A 19,167-nucleotide genomic window follows, 5' to 3' on the forward strand; every position below is an offset into this window, starting at 1 on the left:
GAATAAAAGGACCTGAGTAAATATATGTAAATACGTTTTGCCCTACTGGCACACTTTAAAGATGTTTAAAATAGTGTCCATGCCGTATGCCTTTGTTCATGGAAAGGCATGTCTTCCAGAGGTCAAGAGACTGTCCAGGTGTGATGAGGCCTCTTCCTCCCCAGCTTGGGGTGGAGCTGTAAAACTGTCTTCTTTGTTTACCGGATCGCCGATTTACACCCTCAGTTTCGGGGTCTACTTCAAAGCATCTGGCCTTGTGAAGTTTCTTAGTTTTACAGACGTCCCCCTTAAGATAGCAAACCAGATAAGGTTATCAGGATGGTGCCATGCATGCTGGAAGAGGGTGTTCAGGAATGTGATCCATTGACTGTTCTCTCTATGGGAGCCCTGTTATTCGCTACATATCCCCCTTTTTGCTCGGTGAAGTTCCATTCGCGAACATCAGCGGGCACTGGAAGTAGAAACATAGAGAGAGAGAACAGGCACACACAAGACACAAACAACGCCTCCATAACCAACTGAATCATGGTGCATAACCTAGTTACCTCGTATGGTCTGGTTACGAACACTTAAAACGACATGGGGTGCTTTTGGCTAGGCTTTATCCCGAATCGGGTTGTTTAAATTGACTGACAATGATTTTACTTTCACTTTGGGAAGAAAGAGTCAATCTAATTTTTGGCAGCTGTACTCAAGCTTGGTTAGGATAATTCCCTGATCAAAGAAAGCGAAAACACAGGGAAATAAAAAAATAAAAAAATAGACAAACACAAAGAGAAAGGGCCACAAGGACACAAATAGGTTGAGGAAACTAAACTAGTGTCGCATGTGTGGAGCAACTCCTCTCTACCAGAGGTTGGGCCTAGCAGTGCAGACAGAGGAGGGTGATTAGGTGTTTGTTTACAAAAGTGAATAAAATATCTGTATGTACCTTCCTAGAAGGACCAAAGTATGTTACTGTGGTGAAAGGTATAAGACAGTTGATCTGTGTCAGTGGTCTGTTTTTCCCCCCCTTTTCAGTTTGGAACAACTCTTTAATCATCCTTCTCATCAGTTCTTAAAAGTCTTGACATTGGTGATGTCTTCAGCTCATTTGTGGCTTGGGCTTGGGCTGGATTAGCTTAGACTTTTGACAAGTTTCTTTGTCGAATCATTGTTCTGAATTGAGGTCAGCTAATTCTTTGATGAGAGCTTCCCGGAGCAGATGGTAGTCAGTCTTTGGGCAAGCTGCACACTTTGGGTAGCTGCACACTTTAGGGCTGTATGTTGTTCAAAGCCAGAGTTTACCTTGGTCAGTGATGTGGAGTCTCTTTTTAGATGGAGATCACTTTTCATACATAAGTCTGGAAATCTTGGCTGCCTGGCAGATGTGGCATAAATTTATCAAGGTGCCTGGCGAGTTGGTCAAGGTCTACGCTGTGCGATGCTCTGTGGCTGGAGGGAGCAGGTTCCCGGTGTTCTGCCATAAGGTAGGGTTCTTTGGAGGGAGCTGGGGGATGCGTCGCCCCGCCCGTCACTTCTTCCACTACGTATCGGTCCAAGAACAGGGGACCTGGTCCTGCTCAACAGGGGTAAGATGCGTGCACGTCGTTACCTTGACGGATCGTGGCACCATTCACAGGCGGGCTTGAGTTCCTCAGTGACGCTGTAGGACTCTTCTTTGCTATGGTCCAGCTGTCGCATGAGGTAGCTGATCTCGTTCCTTGCTTGTCCAGGTGAGTTTTGAGGGCTTTAATTCTGCCATTTTTTTTCCCTGGGTTCAGACGTGGCCTTTCCTAGTAGTTCTTCTGCATACTGCAGCCTGTCGGGGAGATCAGCGTAGTTTGCCTTGCCTTGCTCACTTTCACGTGTAGTAGTTGCCAGAATTTCTTGCAGCACAGTGATTTCCACTTTGTCCTGCTCTACCTCGTCACCCCCTTTCCGTTGCTTCTGAGCTTCCAGGTTCAGTTGCTTGATGCGTTGTTGCTCACGCCAGCTCCTGCTGTAGATAGACGGCGTGCCTGTTGCTCAGCTGGAGGGCGACAATGAGTGTGTGACGTAAGGAGCCGGTGATGTTGGACAGTTCATTGGGACTGTAGCACTGACTTGGGTCTTGTCTCATACGGCTCGTTAGGTTGTCGTCTAGCTGGTACTTTAGTGTTTCGGCAGTCTTATGTAGGAAGCTGTCGGTTGCAACACTTAGCCATGTCTTCAGATCTTTTTAGTGACTGACAGGTCTGTGGTGCGAGACATGTTTTGATGGGGTTCTAGAACCACGACTGACACAGATGTGAGAGAAAGAAACAAAATAGAAAAAACAACAAACACAGCAAACAGATGTGTAAGTTTGGGCTACTGCCGAGTGTGGTTCTCTGTGACTGTGGTCCTCTGGTGGGCGTGCTACTAACTGGGAGTTTCTGTGGGAAGAGCTAGTGAACACACAGTTAGCATGGCTAGAGAACCGATGCAGAAAAGAACAACACAGAGCAAGGGATAGAGTAGTAATGGTAATTTTCTACTTTGCTATAAGAGGAGGTTCCTTTTTTTTTGTATGGAAAGGTTAGAGCTAATGTTAAGCTGAGGAAAAACAAAGCGCCTTTCTGTGGCAGAATAGGTTTAATGCCAAATTTTGTTTTTCCCTCCCCCTTTTGTTTTTATTAAGTTTGATTTGGAAGGGTGCTCCTAAGTAAAAGGGGTTTCAAGGTGGGGATTTCTCAGTATGTGATTGTTATTTAAGATTTTCTCTAGGCGAAAGAAACAATAACAATGACAGTATTGGTTAACTCAGCATTAGGGTTGACAACCATACACAGATTGAAACACTTTTAAACACGTCTTCAAAATTTTATGGACGGTTTCCTAGTTGACCTGCTTTAACCTTGGCTAGGTAGGATCCCAGCACGAAAAGGGACGGTACGGTGAGAGTCGGGAGCTTTTAAACTTAAGAATTCACGCTTCAACAATATGTAACGTTTCTACCGTTCTCTGCTTTTGTGACTTTCACAGGTACAATCCTAGAATAGCAGCAGTAGTCAAACCAGGAGAAAAACTGAGTTAAAGAGAAAAAGAAAGTGTGGGGTTTCCTACTAATGTGAGGACACTTAACAGGGTTGACCAAGTTAGTTAAAACTGGGTGACAAAAGCCCTGGTGGATAATGCGAGAACTTTCAAATTTGAATTTCAAATTATGAATTATAGCTAATTATTGAGCATTAATTAGCACTAGAATTGGTAGGAGCAATTTGTTATTAACTCCATTGATCATCTATCATTAAATTAGAGACACGACTTCTAATTTATTACTTAATTTTAAAAAATTTCAAACTAATAATGATAGTCGATGATCAATTTTAAAAGATGTTTATCATCAAAATCATATAAGTAGTTACAGTTACAGTGTACGATGAACACCGAATCTGTAATAATTTATGAAATTGAATTTAAGTTTTAGATTAAAACAATTAGACAATGATCAACATTTCATGATGTCATCAAAATCAATGAAAGTAATTTTGCTTAATCCATTACGTATAGGTAAAGTAATAAAGAGGGGGTCAGAAGAGAAAAAGGAAAAAGACCCACTGGTGTGAATTAAAGTTGAGTGTAACGAGGTTAGGTCACTAACAACTTTCGAACAGTGCATTCACAACTAAAAGATGCTATGTGCTAACCGCTAGCCTTAAATTCTACTAGCACAGATGCTACATGCACACAGGCTACATGGTAAACGCGCTAGGTTTGCTAACTGACGTAGCTCATGCTAGACTTTGTTTACAACTGGTATTAGATAGCGCGGGCGGAATGCGTTACGTCGCTATGGTTACGTACACTTAAACGAGCGTGCTAGTTCAACAGTTATGGGTGATCAGTGACAATGGCAGCGCAGTTAACAATGAACAACCCGAACAACACTAGTTAGCTCTTTATAGCTGCACGACCTCGACTCCACTCGTTAGAGTGGGGCACACAACTTAGTTGTTACTACATTTAAGACAACAATGTTGCTGAGATCTCGGCGTATCTCAGCCCTTTGTCAGACAAACATACCGACATTAAACACAAAAACAAACATGGCTTTTAACCGCACATTTTACTTGAGTGAATTTGCAAGTGGAACATCGCACAGGCAGATTCACCATTGAGACAAATTAGCTGCACAAAGGTGTGTGTGGCAGGGTTTCTTCGCTGCATACACACTAAGAATTACAAACAGGGTTTCTTCGCTGTTTGTTACACACTAATTTGACTTTAGGGTTTGCGCAAATTAGCTGCACAAAGATGCGTGGCAGGGTTTCTTCGCTGCCTACACACTTACAATTAAAAACAGGGTTTCTTCGCTGTTTTTATGATAATATAAGGCCTTTAAAAGATGATAAGAGGAACATCGCTCAAATCAATCTTTATCGCGGTGAAGGAAGATTTCTTCGTTCCAACAGGCGATTTTGATAATATTAAAAACGTAAAGAGATTTCTTCGTCTTTACAGTACAAGTTTAATATTATAAGCTGCAGTTTAATTTAACATATAGCTAAGCTTAAAAATGGGACAAGCATCTCGCGCTCGCTATGAAGGCCTTTTAAAAGATGATAGGAGGAACATCGCTCCAATCAATCTTTATCGCGGTGAAGGAAGATTTCTTCGTTCCAACAGGCGATCTTTATAGTTTTAAAATGTAAAGAGATTTCTTCGTCTTTACAAGTTTACTTTAACCATGACTAAATGTCGGACAAATAGTGGCTGTTAAAGTACAATACTAAAGGTGGTTTTGAACCATCCAATCACGAAAGTAAGTTCGTGTTGCATTTCATTCATTCACTCAGTGGTGTGCCGCGAGACAAGGACGTATACAGTATCGCAAAAATCTGTTTCTCCGCCTCTAATCTATTTCTGGACAATAGAAGAGATACAGTGAACGGTCTTGGTTTTATGAATTTTTAAGCCAAACAATGCCCGCTTTTATTCTCCACCATTATATATGTAGCGTTTTAACGTTATAATGACAATGAAAAGCTGCCCGTATTCTCCACCATTATATATGTAGGGTTTACATAATCAAGACAACGAATGACGGTTGCATTGTCCACCAATAAATATAGACATTTTAATGTGAACACAATGCCAACGCATCCGTCATCATTAACAAGTAATTTTTAGCTCTGGGTCAGAGTTGTATCGAATCTTTAACGATTCGGTTTAATTTGATTAATTGAATCAAAATTTATAACGTACACTATATTGACTATCCGTCCAGCGTTTAGCACAATTTAGTGTATCTTACTAGTTCTGGTTATCACATGGCCAACAGCTATAACACAAAATCTAGTATTTAGCAATTTATGAGCAAGGTAACACGATCTGGGCAAATGTTTAGACTTTAAAATACATGACCAAGACAACAGTACTTTATAAAGAAACGAGAATTTATTTGACTAATCTACGATACATGAAACTACACTACTTGAACGCACGTGCACACACACACACATACACACAAACAATTTGGCAAGCGAAAATGAATGAAGTTATTCTAGTACTGGTTACTAGATCAACGAAAGTCACAAGAGCAGAGTCTTGGGTTTAATCTTACGGTTTAGTTATGAAACGAGCACCAACTTCAGCAAGGTATGCAGCTTTGTTTGTTTACTTGCGTTATGTTTCGTTCTCATCCTTTGGTTCACCTCCAGCGAAGGGAATCACGTCGTTGCTGGTTGGTTGGTGCGCTGTTGTAGAGATGACGTCAGTCGGGAAAGCCCTTCGGTGAGGCGTTGGTTGCCTGGTTACCGATGGCTGCGCTCTGGAACTTCTCCTGAGGTTTCCTTCGTAGCTGGACTTTGGAGTTCTGGCACGAAGTCTCGTTGAGAGTTCTTGAAGAGCGGATGACGCCAGCAGCGGCGGCGCAGCGCCCGCAAGGGCGGAAGCCCGAGCTGCTTGGAAGATGTTGTAGGTTGTAGTTGTGATGATAACTTCTCTTCTTCTCCTTTTCCTGTGGACTTTCTGAGGGTTTTTGTCCCTTGGGGGTCAGTCCGTCCCACAGGTGATTCATCCAATCGGATGTGATTGCAGGGCTTAGCCACACCTCACGTGGTTCCTCCTTCCATGCATAAATTAGCCAGGTGTTTCGGCTGTCACGTGTGACCCATCCAGTTGGAGTTTTTAATACTTTATAAAAAGTAATTTTGCATGAGCTCTGTTCATGCTACCAATTACCCATGTTCACCAACATTCTTGAAATAAAGCCAGCTTGAGATTGACACCAAACATTACATATCTTACCCACTCATTCCTTCCTTTATCTAATAAAAAGGTTTGTAAATGCTGATTACACCTTGAACGTTATGCAGATTAATCAAACATGTACACAGGAATAAAAGGACCTGAGTAAATATATGTAAATACGTTTTGCCCTACTGGCACACTTTAAAGATGTTTAAAATAGTGTCCATGCCGTATGCCTTTGTTCATGGAAAGGCATGTCTTCCAGAGGTCAAGAGACTGTCCAGGTGTGATGAGGCCTCTTCCTCCCCAGCTTGGGGTGGAGCTGTAAAACTGTCTTCTTTGTTTACCGGATCGCCGATTTACACCCTCAGTTTCGGGGTCTACTTCAAAGCATCTGGCCTTGTGAAGTTTCTTAGTTTTACAGACGTCCCCCTTAAGATAGCAAACCAGATAAGGTTATCAGGATGGTGCCATGCATGCTGGAAGAGGGTGTTCAGGAATGTGATCCATTGACTGTTCTCTCTATGGGAGCCCTGTTATTCGCTACAGTATTATCAAACACATTTGCAAAATCCATCAAGCACCATGATTAAATTGGCTCTCATAAAGACCATCCCAGAAAAGCAAGACCAAAACTTACCTCTGCTGAAGAGGAGAAGTTCATTTAGAATTACCAGACTCAACAATTTACAATATCTCACATAAGAGTCATTATGAAGGTGTTACAGAGCATAAGTAGCAGATACATTCTACAATGTAGAAAGAAATAACAGTCAGGAAAGACCACGGAATTAAAAAGTGTTTTATGAATAGAAAGTCCTACAGACAAAGGAAATTGTGTGTACAGTCAGATTGTGTTGTTGTGGTTCACAACAGTGGAAGACCACATCAGGCTGCAGCTCCGGAAACACCAGAACTGATACATCTGGCACCAGCACCTACACTGTAACGTCAGCCATAGAGACCAGTCTACAACCCCATACCCCATCCCAAAGACAGATAAATATCCATTGAAGCCCCAGACACAAATCTGCTGGATCATTCACATGCATTCACATTATTTACATGTTTATTCATATGGCATATTCATGTAATTAAGGTAAAGTGTTTATTGTGTCAAAAGAAGTTGTTGTGCAACAAGAATTCATCATAAATGTTTTTGGCATCATCGTGCTTTGCATCAGAATGCACAGCCTACCAACAGTCTGCAGACAAACCAGAGACAATGTCATTATACAGTTGAGTCCTGGAATAGAAGCAAAACATCTCTGTCCCTGTCGATACTATCTGACTGTTCAGATTTATTAATCTTTTATTTTTCCATTCCATCATGAACTTCACTTGACTTTTTTGCCATAGAATTTTACCCCTGTTGAAAATGCATGAGCTGTGTTTTTTCTGCATAATAATACATGATAATGCTTACATTTCTCAAGTAAAGCGTCATTTTATTTTCATGTTTAGTTTATGAGCCCTGTATAATAAAAAAGTCTGTCTACAGTTCCTTAGGCTGTAATTGCTGGAGGCTTTCCAGAGAGGAAGTCTGTATCAGCATTAGGTTTACATGAACTGAATCCCTGCTGTAAAATAATTTGACATCATAAAGAATTGCGAAAGCTCAGCTTGTGTCAGGCAGGATTGGGTGTTATTTTCCTGTAGTAATACTTGTGGAGTTCATTGCGGAAACACCAATTTTCCATCTATAACACCATCAGTGTAGCTTTTCCTGTGCTTCAGGTCAATACGAATCGAGTATTGAAAAAGAATAAACAAGAATTATTTACAAGAACAACATTTCATATTAATCCTGTGTAAGCTTTCACCAGAATATTTACAGGAAAAATACCTGAGGAGACAAGCGCAGATTTTTTCATAGACCAAAGTCATGATTTATCACAATGTATATGGAAGTTAACAGGGCGGGGCTAAATTCACTGCATCATCACAGGTAGCATGGGTCAGGCAGAGACACATCACCAATTGGCTTGGGTCCTGTCATGTCCTGGCCAGTCATTTAAAATGGATACATCTACAGTATATGTGTGTGAACTATCTGTGGACCTTTAAGGCAAATTTTATAAAAACAAACAAACAAAAAAACAAACAAACAAACACTGCACTTGTAACTGTATTTACAATATATCTATTTAGAGCATGTTATCTTTTCACATTTTCATATTTTAATTCCATTCCCCTTGTGAACGTTAGTGAGTTTTGAACAGTACAGGTTGGGTTTAGTTCTGTACAGATGTTGCAGATGCTGATGTCTGTTAATGTGTGTGTTCCTACAGGCTGCACACTGGAACGATCCAGAGAGACAAAATACATCACTGCAGACACAGGAGACTCAGTACTGCTGCCCTGCTCCTGCACTGACCTCCACACCACACCTGGGACATTCACTTGGAAAAAACTAATAAATTATTGGGTAGATATATCTCCTGAGCAGTACAAAGACAGATTTCAGCTGGTTAATGATCACTCTTCAGGAAATCTCTCTCTGCTCATATCACACCTGACTGTAAAGGATGGAGGAGATTACAGGTGTAGTGTCGGAGGTGGTGAAAACAGAGACGTCATACTCACTGTTAAAGGTAAATGACTCATTTTTATACACAATGCTACTTCAGTGATAATCTCATGACAGATTAATCTGATGTTGTAGATCGACCAAATAACAACTCACACCTGATTAACCGACCAGATCGTCACCTACACATTTAATTATCACTTTATTGCTCTATTTCACCCCCTTGTAGAGCTGCATGATTAATCTGAATGCGATCTCATTTCTGAATGACAGCGATTCACTTGCGTATATTCTCCTGCATTCAGATCACGCAGCATTCACGAGTTCACTTATTTACTTGACAACAATCCCGGATTTCTGTATCAGTAAAGGTCACTGGTTTCACTCAAACAGCGCCACACAAAACACTATTTAATTACCAATCAGGCCAGAGATTAGTAAATGATTCAGTTACAGTATACAGCTCAATCACTTCTCGTCTCGCTTTCTGATTTACGGCGTTCTGCTGTCACTTACATGACGAGTAACAAGGAGGTGGAGCTAAACGAGCTCATCTGTTATTTTCATGCCAGAAACATTTTTATTCTTAAACATTTTTATTCTTAAACATTTTCATGCTTAAACTCTCACTTACTTAATTTAACTAAAACTTGCATTGTGCTCAAACTGTATTTCCTATGCGTTTTTAATATCACAACACTCTGTTCACTGAATTCCATCCAATCATAATGTCACGAAGACGGAGACTCTTGGGCTTGGTGGATGGACACGAGTAGCTCTGGTCGAACACTGTAAGGGCGTGACTGAGTCAGCAGGTGCGCGCGCTCGGGGCCGTGAAATCCGTATGCGAGGACTTAGTGGACAATTGATGACGCGTCGTAGCTGGGAAAAGTGGAACGTGGAGTGGATCCGTCGCATGGACGAGGGGAGTAGAAGTCGAACTGCACATGGGTTAATTATCCTGGTGATGGTGAAGGGTCCGATGAAACGGGGGGAGAGCTTGCGTGAAAGGGTCCTCAAGGGAATGTCCTTCGTGGCGAGCATGACTCGGTCTCCTACCCGGTATCTGGGGGCCTTGGTGCGGTGGCGGTCTGCCTGTTTCTTATAAGAGGAGCGGGTTCGTAGCAGGGTGCGTCTAGCGCGTAGCCATGTTTGCTTGCAGCGGCGGACGAAGTGTTGGGCTGACGGGGTCTCCACCTCTAGTTCCTGGGCTGGGAAGAGTGGAGGTTGGTAGCCTAAGCAGCACTGGAATGGGGACAAGCCTGTCGACGAGGAGGGCAGAAAGTTGTGGGCATACTCAACCCAAGGGAGGAATCTGCTCCAGGTGGTACTGAGGGCCCCGATCCGAGACGATGTCTGTTGGCAGACCATGGAGGCAAAACACATGGAGGACTAACTGCTCCGCAGTCTCCTTGGCGGAGGGCAGCTTAGGGAGTGGGACGAGGTGCACTGACTTCGAGAAGCGATCGACTACGGTCATGATGCAGGTGTTGCCATCCGACAGAGGCAGGCCAGTGACAAAGTCGACGGAGATGTGGGACCAAGGACGGCGGGGAATCGGTAGGGGTCTGAGAAGACCGGCAGTTGGTTGGTTGTGAACCTTAGCTCGGGCGCAGATGTCGCAGGCTGCCACGAACCTGGAGACGTCCCTTCCTAGCATGGGCCACCAGAATCGCTGTTGGGTAAGGACACGGGTCCAGGCAGCCCCTGGGTGGCAAGACAGACGGGACCCATGGGCCCATTTCAACACCTGAGAATGTAGACGGACGGGGACGAAGAGGCGATTCGGGGGAACATTGCTTGGGCCGGGCTCCTGGGTCAGGGCCTGCTGGACCTTGGTCTTGATGTCAAATCTCAAGGCTGCGATGAGACAGGAGGGAGGTAAAATGGTGTCACATGGAATGGGGTCCTTAGAAGAGGGAAACTGGCGTGATAGGGCATCTGGCTTAACGTTTTTTGAGCCTGGCCAATAGGAAAGAACAAAGTTAAAACGTGAAAAAAATAACGACCATCGAGCTTGACATGCGTTGAGTCTCTTGGCGGAACGAAGGTACTCGAGATTCCTATGGTCTGTCCATACCAAAAATGGGAGCTCAGTTCCCTCTAGCCAATGTCTCCATTCCTCCAGAGCCAGCTTGATGGCCAAGAGTTCCCTGTCTCCCACGTCGTAATTCCTCTCAGCTGAGGATAGGCGACGGGAGTAGTATGCGCAAGGGTGCATTTTATTATCCTGGGCGGACCTCTGGGAGAGAATGCCACCAACCCCGGTGTTGGAGGCGTCGACCTCCACCACGAACTGGCGAGAAGGGTCAGGGATAATGAGGATGGGAGCAGAGGTAAATCTCCTCTTTAGCTCGGCGAAAGCCTTCTCCGCCTTCGTGTTCCAATCGAAACGGGTCTTCGTGGAGGTCAGGGAGGTGAGTGGGGCGACGACAGAGCTGTAACCCCGGATGAAGCGGCGGTAAAAGTTGGCGAAGCCCAGGAACCGTTGTAGGTCTTGTCGTGAGGTCGGAGTGGGCCAATTAAGGACTGCCTGGACCTTGGCTGGTTCCATCTCGAACCTGGAAGGAGAAATGACAAAGCCCAAGAAGGTGGTGGAGGATGTGTGGAACTCGCACTTCTCTGCTTTGACGTAGAGGTGGTTCTCCAAGAGTCTTTGTAGAACTTGACGGACATGACGTCGATGTTCCTACAGGTCGTGGGAAAAAAATTAAAATGTCGTCTAAGTAGACAAACACGAAGACATTAAGGAAGTCGCGCAGGACGTCGTTAACGAGGGATTGGAAGACGGCGGGGGCGTTGGTCAGGCCGAAGGGAACGACCAAATACTCGTAATGTCCTGTGGGTGTGTCTTCCATTCGTCCCCCTCCCTGATACGGACCAGGTGATAAGCGTTCCGTAGATCAAGCTTGGTGAAGATGCCAGCCCCCTGGAGAAGTTCAAAGGCGGTGGTCATGAGAGGAAGTGGGTAACGGTTCTTAACGGTGATCTCGTTGAGACCCCTATAATCGATACAGGGGCGTAGGGACCCATCTTTTCTTTTCACAAAGAAAAATCCTGCCCCTGCTGGAGAGGAGGACGGGCGGATGATTCCAGCGGTGAGGGCTTCAGTGATGTATGTGTCCATGACTCCTCTCTCTTGGTGGGTTAGGGAGTATAAGCGACCCTTCGGAGGTGATGATCCTGGAAAAAGGTCGATGGGGCAGTCATACGGTCGATGTGGTGGAAGCGACATGGCCCGGGTCTTGCTGAAGACCTGCTTGAGATCATGATAATCAGAGGGGACTTTGGAGATATCCGGAGTCTCCTCAGGTTTGGCTGGGGTGGGGAGTGCGTGATGCGCGGAACGAAGGCATGAAGTGGCACAGGAGGGGCTCCAACCTGTAATGACCAGCCTGGTCCAGTCTATCTGGGGGCCATGGATGACCTCAGAGTGAGCGGAAGCATTCTCTCCGTGATGGAAGGGAGGGAGCTCCCATCTAGGGCCTGGACTGCCAGAGAAGTGCTTAGGGGTGTGCAGGGAATCCTGAAAGCCTTGACAGCAGCGGCGCTGATCAGGTTCCGGTTGGAGCCGGAGTTCACGAGAGCCTGAATAGAGTGAGCTTGGCCGTTCACAATTAGCGTTACGGACAGCAGGGGGCGATGTTCTGGGAGTCTGTCGGAAGGAGCGCCCTCTAGGGCTCCCAGTCTGACTAGAGGGCGTTTCCTTTTACCGGGCAGTTTCTGAGAACGTGATCGGAACTACCGCAGTAAAAACAGGCTCCTTCCAGGCGGCGGCGGCGTCTCTCCTGTTCGGAGATGCGGGTTCTGTCCAGCTGCATGGGCTCCTCCTGGTTGCTCTAAGATGGGGGAGAGGATGGGCGAGGTGCTCTGGGAGGAGGTGATCTCCTAGCAGGGGGAGACCTCCGGGTAGGGCGTCTGGAATGAAGACGTGAGTCAATCCTCCCCGCAAGATCCATAAGTTCGTGAAGGTCTGAGGGAAGTTCACGGGCGACTAGTTCATCCTTGAGTGCCTCTGACAACCCTTCCAGGAAAATGTCCGCTAGGGCTCTGTTGTTCCATCCACTCGAGGCGGCTAGTGTCCTAAACTCAATGGCGTAGTCATACGCAGAGCGTGACCCTTGGCGAAGGCGCAGTAGTCTGGTCCCGGCCTCCCTGCCGACGTGAGAGCGGTCAAAGACCCTCTTCATCTCTCCCGAAAAACTCTCAAAGCTCTCACAGCATGGATCGCGAGCGTCCCAGAGGGCCGTACTCCACTCCCGGGCTCTTCCGGTGAGGAGCGTGATCACGTAGGCCGGGACCTTTCTGAAGAGAAGGTGGAGGCTTGTAGTTCAAAGATCAGTGAACATTGAGATAAGAACGATCTGCAGGTTCCCGGTTCCCCTCCGTAGGTGGGAGGGGCTGGTAGGCGTGGCTCTCGCGGGGGCTCTGAGGTTAAGACCCGAGCTGTGGGCGTCTGGAGATGCTGCACGCGGGCTGTGACATCAGCTAGCGTCTGCCTGGTGGTGGCGAGCTCCTCCTGGTGTTTTCCAAGGAGCGCGCCTTGACTCTCCAGTGCTTGTCTCATTCTGTTCAGTCCTGCTGGATCCATGATGGCTGGATTATTCTGTCACGAAAACGGAGACTCTTGGGCTTGGTGGATGGATCCAGGAGCAGGTGCAGAAGCAGCACGCAAGTAGCTCTGGTCGAACACTGTAGGGGCGTGACTGAGTCAGCAGGTGCGCGCGCTCGGGGCCGTGAAATCCGTATGCGCGGAGTGAATGCAGAGGCGTGGCGGTGTGCCGTAGTAGGAAGAGCGTGAGCTTGGGTCTGAGCCATAAAATCCGTCAGCGTAGCGTCAATGCCGAGACGTGAAACTAAGCCGTAGTCGAGTAACAAAAGCGAAAGTTCGAAGCTGTTAAATCCAAGAGAAGTAACAAAATCAGAATCGTGAGACGAAAGGCGGAATCGAGAAAACAGGCGAGGTTGGCAACGTGAAACTACATGAACAAAACGCGAGAAAACTGCGGCGAAACAACACACAATAATCCAGCGGCGAGGCAGCGCGCTGCGCTTCCTTATAAGCTGGGTGAAATCAGCGCCAGATGGGAAACCGGTGTGCCGGCGGGGCGGTCGGGGAGGAGCGATGACAGCGTGGGAAAGCATGACCACGTGATGAGAGCCTGACAGCGTGGGAACGGAAATGTCAAATGAATGACGCGGTCTTTGATCAGCACGGAGCGCTGAGAGCGTGACACATAAGCTGTTTTTTTCTTTTTCTACATTCTGACGGCCTGTTTCTGATTGACTCCTTTTAATGCTTTACGTCCGATCAATGTATACAGGTGTGACTTGCGGTGAGATGCTGCATTAGGCACCTCGAGTGACTGCCTGTGTGCTTTCCCAAATACCGCCAAAAAATGAAACATTAAAATGTTTGCACTGAAATATTGAAAACATAATCACGACACCAAAACATGCGGGGAATTGTGATGAATCGTATTTACGGCCACCGCGCGAAACCGCATAGGTGAGATAGGGGTGTTAGATTATCTTCAGTTGTTACGTTTATACATGGTATAAGTTGATTATGTATCTCTGTTATTTTTATCAGTGTACGGTAAATGTGTCTCAAAAACTAAAATACACACTACTGTCTGATCAGAGACAGACACGTGCGGTTCTAATTGTGCTATAACTTAAAGTATTAGATAATTAAAGCTGCCGTGTTGATTCGAGTTGGTACACAGAGACTCTGAGAACTGAGAGAAAGCTAAAGAAGAGATTACTCGAAGTGTGTTAAGATATATAATAAACGCTCTGACAACAATAATGTGTTGATGAATGATGATAATAATAATAATAAGAAAAACTAAGACACGTGATGAAGTTCTTTAGTTGTTCTGTAGTTTACTGTGTACAGACAGAGTGGGCGGAGAAACAAACCAGTAGCACGTCTGTGGATGACGCAGTAAAATCCCTGAGCTGTAGTCTCTTTTTGCTGAGTCAGCGATACACAGCTTTTATTTTAATGTCAATCATCGTCTGAGGCCCCGCCCCTTTTTTCTATCCGTGAAGAGAAATAATATTTACGTAATCCGAATAAAATGAACACACATTTACAGATGTGTGAGGCAACAATCACACTAAATATATTGTCTAATTTTACTCCCAAAAAAGAGAAAAATGCTTCTGTTTCATGTTTCCATGTGTGTGTTCATGATTATTGATTATCTGAGTGTGTTTTGATCCACACTACATTTATCTGTTTCTTCTAGTTCTTGTAGACGTCACACCTACAAAACCAACCCTGGTGGTCAAGAACAAAATGAACACACACCCTGAAACATGTGGAAAAGGTAACGATTAATTCACCGCATTAACTTCATTAACACTTTTAGTAATTCATATTTGTTGTTAACATTTCCAATGCAAAAAAGGAAATTCAGAAATGACAAAACAACACTTTTTAAACTGTTTACAATCATCCAGATTTTAAGAAAGTAAAACCAGCTATATAAAATTACTAAGTATAAACAGCATTATTAAATATTTTTCATTAAATTTGTTTCAAATAAGTAAGGACTAATAACTAAGGAAGAAAATATATAGAAGATGAGTGAGTGAGTGAGTGAGTGAGTTTTCACTACACGTTACTGAAAACTGACAATAAATATTAATGAAATGCTTTAAAAATTTAAAATAAGAAAATTTTTATGCTCCGATTTTCTCCCTCATGCAGAGTAGGCTTATTGACGTTTCAATTAGTGTGTGTGTGTACGCGCTCTAGGCTCCAGACTCAAACCACACAAGGATAAGCAGTTTAGAGAATGAATTAATGAACCTTTTCTAGAAAGAAAAAAAATCTACATTTAATTTATGTATTCAAACCACAACAGATCCAGATGTTTTGTATTAAAAACCTTATGTATAAAAGTGCATTCAGCGTGAAATATTTAATTACATTTATTTCAAATATAGTGTTAATTCATTCTACATAAACACGTCTGTGGTTTACCTGAAAATGCTCATACGTCAGTGCATATGTAATATTCTCTTATAGCATCTATAAAAATGTTCATGTCTAATGTTGATATTATTAAAAACATCTCTCCAGAGTCTCTCCCCTTCGTCCCCTTCGCTGTGGTGACTGTGATCTTTCTGCACATCATCGTAGCTGTGGTCTATTGCAGCACCATAAAGAAAGGTACACATTTCGTTTAAATTGTTGTATAAATTTATTTTAGTTATTAAGTTTACATTTACATTTAGGCATTTGGCAGACGCTCTTATCCAGAGCGACTTACATTTTTATCTCATTATACATCTGAGCAGTTGAGGGTTAAGGGCCGCGCTCAAGGGCCCAACAGTGGCAACTTGGTGGTTGTGGGGTTTGAACCTGGGATCTTCCGAACCGTAGTCCAATGCCTTAACCACTGAGCTACCCCTGGCCTCATATATTGTTCAAGTTCATATATTGAGGATGTTTATATGACTAGGACAGGACTGCATAGTTAATAACAAAACCCAGTGACCCGTCTGGATCTCAGGAGCATCTCAAGCACTTGCTTTACTATTTCATAGAAATTCAACATCCACGACTCCAGTTTATCTGCTGAACTGACTGAATGTTTCTTGTCTATTTTACTCTCCATATAGACTCTCCATATAGTCCTGATAGAGTTCATTACAGCAGAGCTGATGGAGATGGAAAAGTGAATCTGCAGAAGAGAACATCATCAGCAGAAGAGACACATGTTTAACAGCAGCGACCCTCAACACACCTGATTAACAGATCAGATAGTTCCATGAGTTTATATCACATGAGTGTATTACATCATCCACCTGTGGCTTTAAACTAAGGCAATAAAACAATATTCCAATCATTAATTATCTTCATCTGTTGAGTCCCTCTTCCTCTTCCAAAGCCAGATGTCCAGTCCATCTCCCAAAACCTTCCTCCACCTCCCTCGGCCGCAATCCTGTCCTTATGTCACCTGATAGAGCTGGATGTTTAGTTCATTATTTCTGATTTGCTCTCTTTCTACAGTATAAAGCTCTTTTTCCTTAGCATATATTCCTCCTGCATTCCCAGTTTAAACATTTCCGCTTTAATATATTGAAGCTCAGTACCCCAGTCCTAACAATTTCAGGCTCACTTGTTTGACGCTGAGCTCATGTTACTGCCTGTGTAAAGTTTCCCCTGATCTCCCATCTCTGTGTGGGCTTCGTCTGGGTTCTTCAGGTTCTTCTTACAGTCAAAAACATGCAGGTGGATGGACTGGTGGCTCTAAATCATCTTTAGGTGTGAATGAGTGTGTGAGCATGGTGCCTTGTTATTGTCTGGCCTCCCAGTCAGGCCGTATTCCTGCCTTATTCCCTCTCTTTTTACTATGGACTATGTATCCATCACAACCCTGACCAGAATAAAGTTCTTATTGCAAGTGTAGTAATGAGCAGAGGTTACACTCTACACTAGATCAGTGTGACCTCTGCTGGCATGGAGGACAAATGTCCTTAATCATCACTACATGGATTTAATGTAGTGCACCTGCAACTAATCTCATGAATTATTAATTTGCAGCCTATAAAATATGCAATGTAGGGGTCAAAACAAATACATTTTGATTTTATAAAAAATAATATTTATGCAACATGTAAGCCATGTGCAAATGTGTGTAAATGTTGGGTGAGGGTTTTTTATTGAGACTAATGAAGAAAACAGATTAGATCATTTAGTTCTGTGAGATGTTCTGGTTGAGAGCTCGTATAGCCTTTGGGAAGAAGCTTCTCCTCAGTCGTCTTTCAGATTGTAATATTGGCCTTCAGGGAGCAGAAGCACTTTCCTGACTGTAACAGAGAAAACAGTCCATTGTTGGATGGCTGACGTCCTTCACTATCTTGCTGGCCTTGTTCCAGCACCGCTTGCTATAGATTAAGTGCGGATAAGGAAGCTTGGTGCTGATGATACGCTCAGCTTATCACACCACCCTCTGCAGAGCTCGTCCGACCTACATGATGCTGTTCCCAAACAAGGTTGTGATGTCTACCTTCTTTATGCTCTCTATGGTGCAGGATTTAAAGTTCCTAAGCACCTTGGAGTCCAGTCTAAAGTCTCTCACACATCTGAGGTACAGTACACTTCCTAATTTACTATAGAGAACTTCAAATGAATTAAATTTGTGTTTGTGTTTTTGTATAATAGTCAAATTATCATTGTAAATAACTGCGACGCCTCCTCCTCTACCAGTTAGCCGAGGCTGGTGTATGTACCTGTATCCGGGAGGACTAGCTTTATTTAAAGCTACATACTCGTCCTGTTTAATCCAGGTTTCAGTTAAACAGAGTATATCAAACTCCTGATCTGTGATTATTTTATTAACAATAACTGCTTTAGATGCGAGAGATCTAATATTTAACAGTTCTAGCTTCAGATCAGAGGTGCCGGCTGTGCATTCAGTGTGATCTAAGTTTGTGGTCTTTATGTTAATTAAATTATTAAAACAGACTTTCTGAGTCTTTCTAAATTCATGTTTAGCTCGGGAAACAAAAACAGTCTCGAAATAGTAAACCCTGAGTGACGACTCTATGCAGCTAGCAGACGGTTGGTTTAGCCTGTCTGTCTGCTCCCTGGCCTGGGCTCTGGATTGTCACCGATTAACTAGGCCTTTTCTGAGACTATGAGCTATACAGCAAGAAATGAGAGCAGCACCTTCCCGAGTGGGATGGACACCGTCCCGCCCTAACAGTCCAGTTTTGCCCACAAAGGGTTTCCAATTATCAATGAAGCCCACGTTGTTTTCGGAGCACCACCTGAACATCCAGCAGTTCAGCTACCATAACCTGCTCTAAGCTATGTCGCCACTTCTCATTGGGATGGGACCAGAGCGTATTACTTCATTTTTTCATATTTAGAGGCGGACTGTACAGTGTACATCAGTGTGGAGAGAGATACAGTGCAGGAATCTCCTGCTTTAACTCATCATGTGAATGAAATGGGTTTAGTCCAAATCTTAATAATGAAAGATTCAATAATGTAAAGAGGAAAAGTTATCATCAGTGTTAAAGAATATTTCACAATAATAAATATTTTACTGCAGATTTCACAGACTCTGATTCAGCTAGTGTAAATCTCACTAACAGTGATCATGTGTTTCTGTAGGACTCTGTGTTCTGTATTAAAATGTAGAATAAGACGACAAAACATAATGAGCATTTCAGATTTTATTATTTATATATGAAATAAAAAAAAAAATCACAAAAACTTACAGCTACTAATAACAATGCAGTGTACTCTTGCCAAAGCCATAAACTTTTATATATTTTTTTTACAGATGTTTATAGACCTATAAGAGTTATATGATACACACACAGTTTCAGCAGAGCGCTTTTAGCTGGAGATGTGAATTAAACTGCTGCTGCTGTGTGTGTGTGTGTGGGTGTGTGTGTGTGTGTGTGTGTGC

The 19,167-nt window shown here is 43.7% G+C and overlaps 1 protein-coding gene across 1 annotated transcript in view; it reads left to right on the plus strand.

Annotated features, from left to right (window-relative positions):
- LOC128508594 (uncharacterized) overlaps positions 1 to 16,571 on the plus strand; it is a 31,997-nt gene extending 15,426 nt beyond the window's left edge. Inside the window, exons 3-6 of the mRNA XM_053479987.1 lie at positions 8,487 to 8,789; positions 14,983 to 15,063; positions 15,822 to 15,911; positions 16,364 to 16,571. Coding sequence (XP_053335962.1) covers positions 8,487 to 8,789; positions 14,983 to 15,063; positions 15,822 to 15,911; positions 16,364 to 16,467 — 578 coding nt within the window. The 3' untranslated portion in view covers positions 16,468 to 16,571. The remainder of the gene's footprint in view (positions 1 to 8,486; positions 8,790 to 14,982; positions 15,064 to 15,821; positions 15,912 to 16,363) is intronic.
- The last annotated feature ends 2,596 nt before the right edge of the window (positions 16,572 to 19,167 follow it).

This window comes from Clarias gariepinus, chromosome 2, assembly GCF_024256425.1.
Source record: "Clarias gariepinus isolate MV-2021 ecotype Netherlands chromosome 2, CGAR_prim_01v2, whole genome shotgun sequence".
NCBI classification, from domain to species: domain Eukaryota; kingdom Metazoa; phylum Chordata; class Actinopteri; order Siluriformes; family Clariidae; genus Clarias; species Clarias gariepinus.